This window comes from Amia ocellicauda, chromosome 10 (genome assembly GCF_036373705.1).
Source record: "Amia ocellicauda isolate fAmiCal2 chromosome 10, fAmiCal2.hap1, whole genome shotgun sequence".
NCBI classification, from domain to species: Eukaryota; Metazoa; Chordata; class Actinopteri; order Amiiformes; family Amiidae; genus Amia; species Amia ocellicauda.
The window spans coordinates 34680381-34694084 of record NC_089859.1 but is presented as its reverse complement, the minus strand read 5'-3'; the positions used below and the strand labels follow the sequence as shown (position 1 = coordinate 34694084).

At 36.1% G+C, this 13704-nt stretch overlaps 1 protein-coding gene across 1 annotated transcript in view; it reads left to right on the top strand.

Annotated features, from left to right (window-relative positions):
- The window catches only part of LOC136760539 (carboxypeptidase Q), a 168237-nt gene extending 154784 nt beyond the window's left edge, over positions 1 to 13453 (top strand). The window contains exon 8 of the mRNA XM_066715976.1: positions 11723 to 13453. Coding sequence (XP_066572073.1) covers positions 11723 to 11883 — 161 coding nt within the window. The 3' untranslated portion in view covers positions 11884 to 13453. The remainder of the gene's footprint in view (positions 1 to 11722) is intronic.
- Positions 13454 to 13704: the final 251 nt, after the last annotated feature.

The window sequence follows — 13704 nt, the reverse complement described above, 5'->3', positions numbered from 1 at the left end:
AAAAGGCCCGGAAGACCATGAAAAACAACAGTGGTGGATGACAGAATCATTAATTCCCTGGTGAAGAAAAACCCCTTCACAACAGTTGGCCAGATCAAGAACACCCTCCCCAATTTTACTGCAACAAGGAGGTAGGCAGCACTGTGGAGTAGTGGTTAGGGCTCTGGACTCATAATGGGAAGGTTGTGGGTTGTGAGAATGAGAGAAGAGTATGGATCTGTGAAGCATGGCTGACCAAAGCAGCAGGATGAATTCTGAAATGTTTAGAAACTCACAATTTAATTCATGATTGTTCAAATACTTTTGAGCCCCTAAAATTGGGGGATCAAATACTTATTTCCCTCATTAACATGCAAATCAATTTATAACTTTTTTGAAATGCGTTTTTCTGGATTTTTTTGTTGTTATTCTGTCTCTCACTGCTAAAATACACCTACCATTAAAATTATAGACTGATCATTTCTTTGTCAGTGGGCAAACGTACAAAATCAGCAGGGGATCAAATACTTTTTTCCCCCACTGTATATATATATTTGTGATATGATTATTTAAAATGTATTATCTCAAGTTCTCGTGCTTAATATTGTTGGTCTGATATTAGATTGCCGCAGAATTTATAAAGTTAATCCTCCTCCAAAATCTCTCTGACAGTTACATTGTTTCACAAGGCAGAGGTTGTTCAACAATCTTCTCTTCCCATGTATTATTTGTTTTGGTTGGTTGAACATGGAGACAGGTTTTCTAGATCCATTGTTTTTGCTCATTTGTGTCATCTTTCAATTCCCTCATTTCTACTCCTTTAATTAGTGATGCACGTGTATTATAACTTTTTTTGAGAGAAGATGTTTCTAAATAGTTATGTTTGTTGTAAGTGTACCCAAATGCTTCTGCAGCCATGGCCATGGTATCTGTTTTGTTGTTGTTTTTAGGGCCACTAATGTCAAAGCATTTGATTTAACAACACTGTCTTGTTAAATAAACGGGAAATAACACAACACTGTCTTATTGTTAAATAAAAGGGAAATAAATATAATAAATAAATAAATATAAGAAAACATGTTTAGAAAAAGTGACTTTCTAACATCTACTTATTATGGACAATTACTCTTTGGTATTCAGATATCTGTTGTAAGCAGCGTAAAACAGTTAGATTTCCCCTTCTGTTCATTGAGTTTAAAGGACTTATACAGTGCAGAATTGCAGATATAAATCAACAGCCTTGTTAAAGGAAATCTGTCCATAAGTGTTACATTCAGTACTTAAGGCATTTAATTTGAGGTTTTATGCAACCAGCCCTGTGCAGTGTATTCAATGGGGTCTAGAGTCTAAATTGGCAGCAATGTAATATATATTTTCTGCAGACTTGTATTTTGTCTCTTGGTCTTAGGATTTTACAGCTTTATTCCTGGCTTCAGTCATATGTAACAGGACTTATTGTGTACATAACCTTTGTAAAGTCGGTACAGTAATAAACCTCCCACGTGGAGAGACCTGTCTTTTGGTGTAGTGATTTTATCACTTTACTGAGTGGAGCCACTACAATGCAGAGCGCTCGGAGGAGCATCTGTGCGGCGTGGATCGAATCCCAATCAGGGAGCTCAACCCACATTGGTAATATAGTAGTGCACACCTCAATGCCATTGTCCTGACAGGGCAAACATCAAGGCTCATACGCGTAGTATTGCAGTACAAACACAATATTGTGGACATAGTAGTAATACATTTTACCCAATATCCATAATTATCTGTATGTATGTAAGTCGTTACAGAATCAAGCATAATAGTATGAATATTACTGCTGCTGTGTGTCCAAAACTGGTGTGTAGCACCTAGTGCTGTGCAGCCGCCATATCCTTTTGATTTCCATAAGTAAGCTTGTTTTTATCTTTTGAAAATATATTACTTACACTGCACAAAGGGATGATTTGTTTATTTATTTTACTTTACTTCCTATACTTATAATTATTATTATTATTATTATTAGATTTCTTACATTTAGTTTGGCTGAATTCGATTAAAGATCCACTCTAACTGGATATCCATGAGTTCATTTTCCTTGCATTGTCATACATTTGCTAGGAGTTAACGTTCCCTGCACCGTGTTATTGAAACGCAATTCTAATGAAGAAAAGCTTTATAAAAGCCTTATTAATCGTCTTATAATTGTTCATTCTTGTTTAACTTCAGGAATAAAAAAAATATAAATACTGTGTGTGTGTATATACACCGATCAGCCATAACATTATGACCACCTGCCTAATATTGTGTAGTTCCCAAAACAGCCCTGACCCATCGAGGCATGGACTCCACTAGACCTCTGAAGGTGTGCTGTGGTATCTGACACCAAGACGTTAGCAGCAGATCCTTTAAGTCCTGTAAGTTGCGAGGTGGGGCCTCCATGGATCGAACTTGTTTGTCCAGCACATCCCACAGATGCTCAATTGGATTGAGAGCTGGGGAATTTGGAGTCCAAGTCAACACCTTGAACTCGTGATTCATCAGACCAGGCCACCTTCTTCCATTGCTCCGTGGTCCAGTTCTGATGCTCACGTGCCCATTGTAGGCCCTTTCAGCAGTGGACAGGGGTCAGCATGGGCACTCTGACTGGTCTGCGGCTACGCAGCCCCATATGCAACAAACTGCAATGCACTGTGTGTTCTGACACCTTTCTGTCACAACCAGCATTAACTTTTTCAGCAATCTGAACTACAGTAGCTCGTCTGTTGGATCGGACCACACGGGCCAGCCTTCGCTCCCCACGTGCATCAATGAGCCTTGGCCACCCATGATCACCACTTTTCCTTCCTTGGACCACTTTTGATAGGTACTGACCACTGCAGACCGGGAACACCCCACAAGAGTTTGCAGTTTTGGAGATGCTCTGACCCAGTCACCTAGCCATCACAATTTGGCCCTTGTCAAAGTCGCTCAGATCCTTACGCTTGCCCATTTTTCCTGCTTCTAACACATCAACTTTGAGGACAGAATGTTCACTTGCTGCCTAATATATCCCACCCACTGACAGGTGCCATGATAACGAGATAATCAGTGTTATTCACTTCACCTGTCAGTGGTCATAATGTTATGGCTGATCGGTGTATATATATAATTAAAAAAAGAAAAACTAAATCAAATAAATTATATCCCACTTCGGAATTCGAACCCTGAACGCCTGGTTCAGACCACTGTTCCTTAACCACTGTGTGAAACCTCTTTTAAATAGCCTATAGCGATTGTAATTAATTGTTAATGACTCCACTATTGAAATTAGTCATAAATAAATTTGGAAATAATAAGACATAAGACAAATTTGTGTGTATATATATATATATATGCTCCATGGCTCTATGATAAGTGAATGCACTCTTGGTTACATTAGCTCATGTAGAGAAGGCATGAGGGGGTGAATTGTGTCTGTGTGAGTCCTGTCACCCTGCAGCATCTGCACCTGTGTTGGGGTTGGTGTTACTATCCAAATTATTATTATTATTGGTATTTCTTAGCAGATGCCCCTTATCCAGAGCGACTTTTATATTTATATTTAACATTTACATTTATATTTAACATTTACATTTATATTTAACATTTATATTTAGACTAAATATTTATTTAAAAACTATATATTTATTTTGTGACTCAGAGATTTAGGATTTTGTTTAATATTTAATCAAACGATAAATATTTATTTTTCAAAAATGGAGATTAAGCATTTATTTAAGTATGTATTAAAAAAACAATATCTTTATAAATGTGGAAAAAATGGCTAAGTGTTTACTAAATGTGAAAAAAACCCACAAGGTTTTAGTTAAATGTGTGAAAAAAGACACTTGTAAAAAGTGTGTGCTGTTTTACATGTGGTGCCCCATAGCGGAGTTAACGCCAGGGTTTTCAACGTGTTATTTTGCATGTCGTAAATCTGTTTTTTGCGGCGCAGAATAGATTGCAACGCGCAAAATTGGGTTTTGAATATTGCAAATAATGTACATTTTTGCACGATACCCATGGGTGCTGCGCAAACACCTCTGTGTGGTGCGCAAAACCTACGAATATCTAGCCCCTGGTCTTTTGGCGTAACGGCTGTAACTTATCACTCTACTGGGTGGAGCTGTGTGGTGCGGAGCGGCACGGTTTGAATCCTGAGTGGGGAGCTCTGACCCACACCAGCTACATATATGGTACCCTGTGACATTCTTCTTTAAGTCCAACTTCTTTAATCTCTCTCCACTATCTTTAGCATGAAGATGGCTAAGGTGTTCAGACATCAACATTCTGAGAAATGTTAGGATTTTGAGAAAATAATATCTAAAGTGGTTTGAAAATGGAAAACATTTACATTCAGTATGATATTTCTTCAGAGTGTCTCGTACTGAGGTAAGAGTAACTTAAAATTATGTGCACTATACAGGAAAAACAATTGTATTTCACACTGAAACAAGCCTTCTCCCTTTTTCATTAAAGAAAAAGTACAGATATGTGTGTGCCCAAACCATAAGATATTGCAGGTTTATTAAAACAAGTCATGGAAGACCCCAAATCCTGTTTATTGACAGATAAAGTAGTAAAGTAGTATTGACTCATAATTGTTGCCGCAACAAAGTGGATAGAGATAAGGATGATTACTTTCTATATTGCCAAGGAATAGTGCAGGAAGAGATGAAAGGCAAACAGGGCAGTGAGTTGGTGAGAGGGAAACTACATCTTTCTGTGTGCCACTGCATACAGTGCAGTGTAGAGGTAAGGAGGCTGTAACTGTTTTATGTCTTGCTGTGGTGGAAGCGATTATTCAGTGGAGTGTAAAGCGGGATAAATAAATATACATGTATATGTTTTTAAGGTTAAAAGTGACTGCCCATTATCAGCTTGTATAAGATATCAGTTCTCATAAAGTTAGAGCTAACTGTTGCCATAGGGCATGTGTGGAGGTCCATCAATTATTTCATTAGGTGGAGAATGTATTAGTTCATTTTATGTATTGTTGTCCTTTTTATTTGAAAGTAATTTCTGTATTCATGGTGAATTTTATTATTATTATTATTATTATTATTATTATTATTATTATTTTTGGAATATACACAAGAGATAAAGCTATATTACAGGAAACAAATTAAACCTCTATTGCTGAAGGTTACTTAAGAGTTAAAGCATTTTTGAAAGTATACTGATGCAGTTAAATATAAAATTTCTTAAAATTAGCATACAGGACACACTACAGAGCTTTGTTTTTGTGAAACTCATGCTGTACAGAGATGAACACCATTCCAACACATTCTTTACTGAATACACTATAGGATTGAAATGATTTCAAGACCATTGCTACCAGATGTAGAACATAAAAGCCTTTTAGGTGGTCTGCCTAAGAATATTAATAAAATGGTTATTTAGGAGTTATTAAGAAATGCCTGGTTTAGGTATAAGAATTATGTAAAAAGTAAAACAAAAAAGTAGAAAAGTAAAGCTTGACAGAAAAGTATTCCAGTTTTACTGATGGGGAAAAAAATGAATCTGTAATTCCAGATTAATTTGAGTTTTCTGTTCTATATAGTTTATAATTGTAGCCTAACAGTGATGTTTCATTTTGATATTTTATTAACACAATCATGTATTACATACCCAGGAAAGTTTGAATAGTGTATGTGAAGTGTATTTGTAATTGATTGGCTATCTTGAAGAAACTAAATTAATTCAGCTGGATGTTTTATGAATTTCAACCATTGGGGTTGTGAATAATAATTTTAGGAATGTAAAAAATGCCAATGACTGTATGTATACTGTTATCTAAAATGCATGTGGAATGTATACAAAGTCAAGCATAAATTCTGCATGTTTTTTTTTTATTATTATTATTTATAACCTATAGCAGAAATACAGACAAAATTAATACAACATAAAAAGGATGCAAATGTTTTATTCTCTGTTTGTTTCTCTACTAAGTGAAAAGTGGCACTACTAACATTTGAGAAATGGTAACATTCTAATATTGGTAGTATAGTTTTCACTGGATTCAACCATTTCCGCACCACATTAGACAAAAAAAAAAAAAAAAAACATAATGTCTGGAGACTATTGAGACCAGCGCTTAATATTGCGTATATATATATATATATATTTCTCAAAACCTTAGACACTTCTACCATCTTTGGGGTATTTTTCTTTTTGTCAAAAACTTGATATTAAACATGACATGATAAATAGATTAAACATACAACTGTGCTGTTAGTTTTGATACTGTATTGTTTAAAATGCAAAGTTAAGGCATCCAATCATGATGGGAACACTTCATAAATATCTTTGGTTCCTATATAAATATATATTATTTATGATTTTTCTTGCTCCTTCATAAACAAAGCAATGTATATAAACACCACGTTTTACTGTGACAGCACCTGTTATACCTTTATTGTCAGTAATGCACCTTGATGCTTGAAAGACATTGTTTACCTGTCACTTAAGCCATGCATATTTTTTGTGTGTTAATTTAACTACCTGACTTGAGGGTAGATTTTCTGATTATTAAAGCAAATGTTACATTTAAAAAAGCAGTACTTTACCAGGGTTATAGATCACTCTATGTTTCATATATATCTATACATACACTACCGGTCAAATGTTTTAGAACACCTCTAAACCTCTATCTTAACATGGCATTGTTTTGTTTAACAAAATGTAACCCCGTAAGATGATAAACCCCTCTGGTACCCAAATCCGTGTGCCTCTCTTTAATCCCATGTATACTCTTCACTGTTGTGTTGTTTGGTATTCCATGAAAGCTGAGACAGGGGGGTAGGGGGATACTTGATCTGAGTAGGAATACGTCTCAGAAAATATTGACAAATATGACATATTCTGTAACCAGACAGTCTACTGATCAAACAAGACCGTCCACGTTTTGGTAGAAGCAACACACACACGTAGAGAGCTCAAAATGTCAAGATATTGTTCTGAACACAACAAGCCTATTTGCAAAGAAATCAAATTGAAACTGAGTGATCTGTGACCATCTGAATGCCCCTCCCCCCTCCCCCAGAGCAGACTGCGTGTTTACCCCCTGGGCTCTTAATGACAGCAGGCGACACGGCAACTGTAAATCAGATATGTTTGAGAATGAAACGCGCTGGTAGCCAAGAAAATAAGCTTTCAAACGATGTGCGCATTGTAGGAATACGGTGTAACTTCTATGTACAGGAGCTGCATGTAACACTGCCAAATAATTCTTAAGGGGGTATAGTAACACAGTATACAGTGAGGGAAAAAAGTATTTGATCCCCTGCTGATTTTGTACATTTGCCCACTGACAAAGAAATGATCAGTCTATAATTTTAATGGTAGGTGTATTTTAACAGTGAGAGACAGAATAACACCAAAAAAATCCAGAAAAACGCATTTCAAAAAAGTTATAAATTGATTTGCATGTTAATGAGTGAAATAAGTATTTGACCCCTTCGACTTAGTACTTGGTGGCAAAACCCTTGTTGGCAATCACAGAGGTCAGACGTTTCTTGTAGTTGGCCACCAGGTTTGCACACATCTCAGGAGGGATTTTGTCCCACTCCTCTTTGCAGATCCTCTCCAAGTCATTAAGGTTTCGAGGCTGACGTTTGGCAACTTGAACCTTGAGCTCCCTCCACAGATTTTCTATGGGATTAAGGTCTGGAGACTGGCTAGGCCAATCCAGGACCTTAATGTGCTTCTTCTTGAGCCACTCCTTTATTGCCTTGGCTGTGTGTTTTGGGTCATTGTCATGCTGGAATACCCATCCACGACCCATTTTCAATGCCCTGGCTGAGGGAAGGAGGTTCTCACCCAAGATTTGACGGTACATGGCCCCATCCATCGTCCCTTTGATGCGGTGCAGTTGTCCTGTCCCCTTAGCAGAAAAACACCCCCAAAGCATAATGTTTCCACCTCCATGTTTGACAGTGGGGACGGTGTTCTTGGGGTCATAGGCAGCATTCCTCCTCCTCCAAACACGGCGAGTTGAGTTGATGCCAAATAGCTCGATTTTGGTCTCATCTGACCACAACACTTTCACCCAGTTCTCCTCTGAATCATTCAGATGTTCATTGGCAAACTTCAGATGGGCCTGTACATGTGCTTTCTTGAGCAGGGGGACCTTGCGGGCGCTGCAGGATTTCAGTCCTTCACGGCGTAGTGTGTTACCAATTGTTTTCTTGGTGACTATGGTCCCAGCTGCCTTGAGATCATTAACAAGATCCTCCCGTGTAGTTCTGGGCTGATTCCTCACCGTTCTCATGATCATTGAAACTCCACGAGGTGAGATCTTGCATGGAAACCCAGACCGAGGGAGACTGACAGTTATTTTGTGTTTCTTCCATTTGCAAATAATCGCACCAACTGTTGTCACCTTCTCACCAAGCTGCTTGGCGATGGTCTTGTAGCCCATTCCAGCCTTGTGTAGGTCTACAATCTTGTCCCTGACATCCTTGGACAGCTCTTTGGTCTTGGCCATGGTGGACAGTTTGGAATCTGATTGATTGATTGCTTCTGTGGACAGGTGTCTTTTATACAGGTAACGAGGTGAGATTAGGAGAGTGCTCCTAATGTCAGCTCGATACCTGTATAAAAGACACCTGGGAGCCAGAAATCTTGCTGATTTGATAGGGGATCAAATACTTATTTCCCTCATTAACATGCAAATCAATGTATAACTTTTTTGAAATGCGTTTTTCTGGATTTTTTTGTTGTTATTCTGTCTCTCACTGTTAAAATACACCTACCATTAAAATTATAGACTGATCATTTCTTTGTCAGTGGGCAAACGTACAAAATCAGCAGGGGATCAAATACTTCTTTCCCTCACACTATAACTCTGAAATGTACTAAACTTTTTATTTTAACCTCTGGCAGTTTACTGCTTACCTTTGTACCATTTCAGGTTATTCACTGGACTTGAACTGATTAAATTTAATTAAAAACTGGAAAGACAGGGGTGTTCTAAATCGTTTGACCAGTGTGTGTGTGTGTGTATATATATATATATATATATATATATATATATATATATATATTAGGGCTGCTTCGATTAATCGGGCCTGTTAATAAATTAATTAATTGATCGACGATCAAAATATTCTCTATTTAATCGAGCAGAATATGTTTTTTAATAATAATGACTGGTTATTATATGGTTAAATTATAAAGTAGGCTTATCATGTGAGATATTACATGATATTACATCACGAGAGCTACAGTACAGTATCCACGCACAAAATGGAGAATTCAAAGCTGCTAAAGGGAAAACTACAGTCTACCTTTGGATTCAAACTGGATTCGGAAGGAAACATTGAAGACAAAGGAAAGGTTTACTGTTTCATTTGCTAACAATGCTTTTTTAACAAGGGCAGTGTGAGTATTTTACAGTATAATTTGCGAGCAAAACATCCATTTGCTGTAGCGAGAGGGTAAGGAGAATCCTCTGGTCTTGTTGCAGTTAAACAGGCAACAGTGCTTCACTGAAAAACAGTGAGTAATTGTTTTTGCATTAAAATAATTATTATTTAGTGTTTTTTTAAATATACATTTCTATTACTTTTACCATTCCCATTCAGCATTGTTATTCTGTAATATCAATGCCTAGTATTTATTAAAGTATGACTATGTAGCACAACCACTTAAAGGTGGGGTATCATCATTTTTGACGTTTTCAGAATTCATTATTTATTTAACTCAATATTTATTGTGATTTTTCATGTGAGAGATTACTAATTTCTCTTCACTACAGAAGTGTCTGACACATCTGCACAACTTCTTGGGTGTATTAGTATCAACAGTCACTTTGGAATGTGTTTTTCAAATTATTAATTAACAAATGAAAAGAAAAGGCAAGTTACAGCACCAAGGATCCCCTCCAGTGATGATTAAAGGGTACAAATCAATAACAGGGTTTTGTTTTCAGCCAAGAAACACTTGGTAAGAGTTTGGGATGGGCCACTGGAACATGTTGTTTCCCTTTGGAAGCAAAGCACAATCTGTTGAGCCAAATGAAAAGCCTTAACTACAAACAGATGCTCAATTATGCTGTTAAGTCCTCTGTTTTCTTTATAATACAATTTCTGTAAAAATAAATGTGTTTTTGAAAATGTATGTATAACCCATCATTACTTATACTGAGCTTATGTGTATTTAGAATTTGTATACTGTGCACATTTAGCAACATACCACCTAAATTAAGGTTTTGCAATATTATTTGGAGTGATATTCTGTTTGTAACTATTTTGTCATTAGTTAGAATAATGTTTTTGTTATGGGCAGATTTGATAGTATCTCGCTTGATGGTACTGTTGTTCAGATTAAAACAAATTATTATTAGCAGTAGTAGTAGTATTAGTAGTATTTATTGTATTCAGAAATTAAACAGGAAATTCATTTCAATGCTATATTAATACTCTAGTGAGTTAGGACTTCAAATAATCTGGCTTTCTTGGAAGGCGAGTGCCTTTCCACTCAAATTGTAAACAGTTCAACAAACTTCCATCCGTCCATTCATCCATTTTCAATAACTGCTTCATCCAGTAAAGGGTCATGCTGAGCCAGAGCTTAACCAGACAGGCACAGGGCACAAGGCCGAGTAAACTGTGGATGGGACACCAGTCTATCACCTGGCCATGAGGCCGTTTCCTGAATATGACAGTACTTGAGGTTTCAAGATCATTGTTGATGTACCACGGCTAACATCGATCAATCCTCCTGTCTGTTTCCACCTTGTGAAACAGCAGTTGAAGAACGATCTTGATGTTCCTAGATCGTAGAAAGTCCTGTCCCATTAGAGGTGCGCAAAAGGATGAGTAGTCAATCATAAAATAATCAATTGATTCAAATATATTCCCCATAATTTAAAAAATAGAAATAAATCAAAGTTTTAAAATGAGTGACAACAGAAGTTCATATTGTATGGCTGAGTAAAGCAATATATTCATATTTAACTGAATTATGCTATACATTCCTGACACACATTTCAGCATAATTGTTTTATTCTCCTGTAATAATACAACTTGGCTATAAATTATGCCATCTACTGTATACATTACACTTCATGCAGAAAAGAATATGCGAAATTGCCAAGAATACAACAAAAGGAAAACCCATGCACAAAATCAGAGGTGGAAATACTAGTCAACGAAGTAGAAGCCAACAGTGATGTGTTGCAATCTAAATCCAATAATAACAAATCAAAATATATTTTTTCAAATGGAAAATAATAGTGGCAAAGATCACTTCCTTGCTATTCATACAAATGTAATGCCCATGAAGTGTCTAAGATTATTACATTCCATAATTCAGTGAATCACAGCCATAGCCTACTACTACATATAGAGAGACTGCAGTCAAGATATCATACTTTGAAAATTTTGGTCAACCTATCACATCCAAAAAAAATGACTTGACTTTTCTGTGGAAAATACAACTGATCTTACAGCAGACATCTGTACATCTGTACCTGCATTGAATACAAAATACTATAGCAGTATACATGAGCTTTTCTCTTGTAAGTGGCAAATTCTGTATTCCTTATGACAGTTACCTGGACAATTGTGTGTACTACATTAAGATATTATTAGTACTACTTTTGCAAATATATTTTACCGGTGACATGTACATTGTGTAGTGTCTATATTTTCCATGCACTTATGATTAGTCACTTGTCTATAATTTAATTGAATTGAACTGTGTCTGCTCTTTTCAACATCTCTTTCAAACTTTACAGGAGCCAGTCTCAATGTGGATGTTAGTAGATATTTCTGGTTCCACCACAGTGACGGAGACACAATGACAGTCCAGAATGCTGTACAAATGAACCTCTGCTCTGCTGTGTGGGCGGTTGTTTCCTATGTTGTTGCTGATCTTGAGGAGATGCTGCCAAGGTAGTGCAATGAAGAATGGTTCCTTCAGTGATTTGTCATCAGTTGCATCAGAAATTAAGCATGTGGGTTCCAGCTGTGTAAGATCATTTCTCTGACCTCACAGTAACACATTCCACCTCAGAGCCACTGTATTTTATCAACTTTTGTTTTGTCTTAATTCTTAAACTAGTTTTAGCAATTTTCCATGTTCCTATGTTTTTAAGCTGTAAAATGAGTGCTGAATAAAAAAAAACTGCTGTCTTGTTTTACTTTAAACAAAACCATTATTTTTATTTTTATTTTTTTTATATGAATGTGGTGCTGTAACTTAATCTGAACAGATATGTGAACCAGTGTATCATTTTGCAAACAAGAAAATAACTATTTAGAAAGACTATTTAGACTATAATAGGAAAATAAATTGTCATGGTTCAAATTGAATGCATATTCTTAGGCCTATTTGTTACCTTCCTGGTGTTCTAGCTACATCAACAAGTGTTTATTCGTTTTTTTTTATCTGAATTGAAGGTACCTACTATTTCCTATAGTTCTGTGAAAACAAAATGATGAAGAGGACAAGGCACTAACTAAAAGAGAAGCCACAGCCTGCAGGAACAACATGTTTCTACTTGTGTGTGATATCCTGATATCACCTTCTGGGTATCGCTAGCTTTATGTAGGTTACGGACATTTGTTTCCTAGACAGATGTTCCCAGTGGCAATGAAGCCTAAGGCTACTGAAATATTAATTGGGCTGGAAAAATGTTATTTTTGTGTTGCAAACCAGGGGAAACCTTCCATTCAAACCTCAATGGTACATTCATTAACTTTTTTTTTCTGTTCTAAATTGTTGAAAAGTCCCTGTCATGAAAATGGTTTGGTTCTGGATCTCTTATGTGGTGTTATATATAACTTGCAGGACATGTTATGAGATCATAAATAAAAGCAGAGTAAACTCAACTTTTAGCTGGAAACAAAACAAATTGTTTAAATAAGAAAGATGCCCTATTTTATTTTTCATTAATAAAGTTTTGGAATATACACTGAGATTTTAGAGAGTGTCTGGTAAAATGTAGACATGTGAAAAGATGCTCTATTAATGATCAAACCAGATGGTCCTTCTGACAGAATAATCCTTGTATAAGAGGTCAGAAGTTTACAAACAAAAAGGCAATAGAGAAAAAGACAAGGAAAAATAATGATAATAGTTGAATGTCCTTGTTGAAAATATAGTATGTCAAATTAATTACTTAGGAAAGTGGAAAATATGTTTGACTGATCATTTGTTTTCAATTGTAAACATTTGACATACTTATTTTTACTTTGATAAAAACGTATTGTTTTTAAAACTGTACTCATCAATTATTTTCAGAGTATGTTGAACAGAGATTCAGCCTAGAAAAAAATGTAAAATTGTCATTGATTGAACTGAGTTAAGACAAGGGGTGTGTAACCTATTTTCCATTACTATTTATATACTTAGTGGGTTACTTTTGACTGCCACACCGCTGATTTCTATGGAGTCTAAAGTGTACAAACCCAAAAGTATATACTGTGTTTAACTGTATATATATATATATATATATATATATATAATAATGGAACATAGTGTATATACACTAAATTAGATTACACTGTAATTTACTACAAGAAAGAAGCACACCCAATACCTTGTAATCTGAAGAATCTCACTTTTTAGACACTGGAGGTCGGCTGCACCAATCAGATCTCTGTGATTTTACAAGCAGGAGTGCCTCATTGACACTGGTCACTGGTGATGACAGATCTATTTCAGATGATAGCAGTGCCAGTCAAGCTCTGAATGCTGGGTGCCTTATTGGGTGAC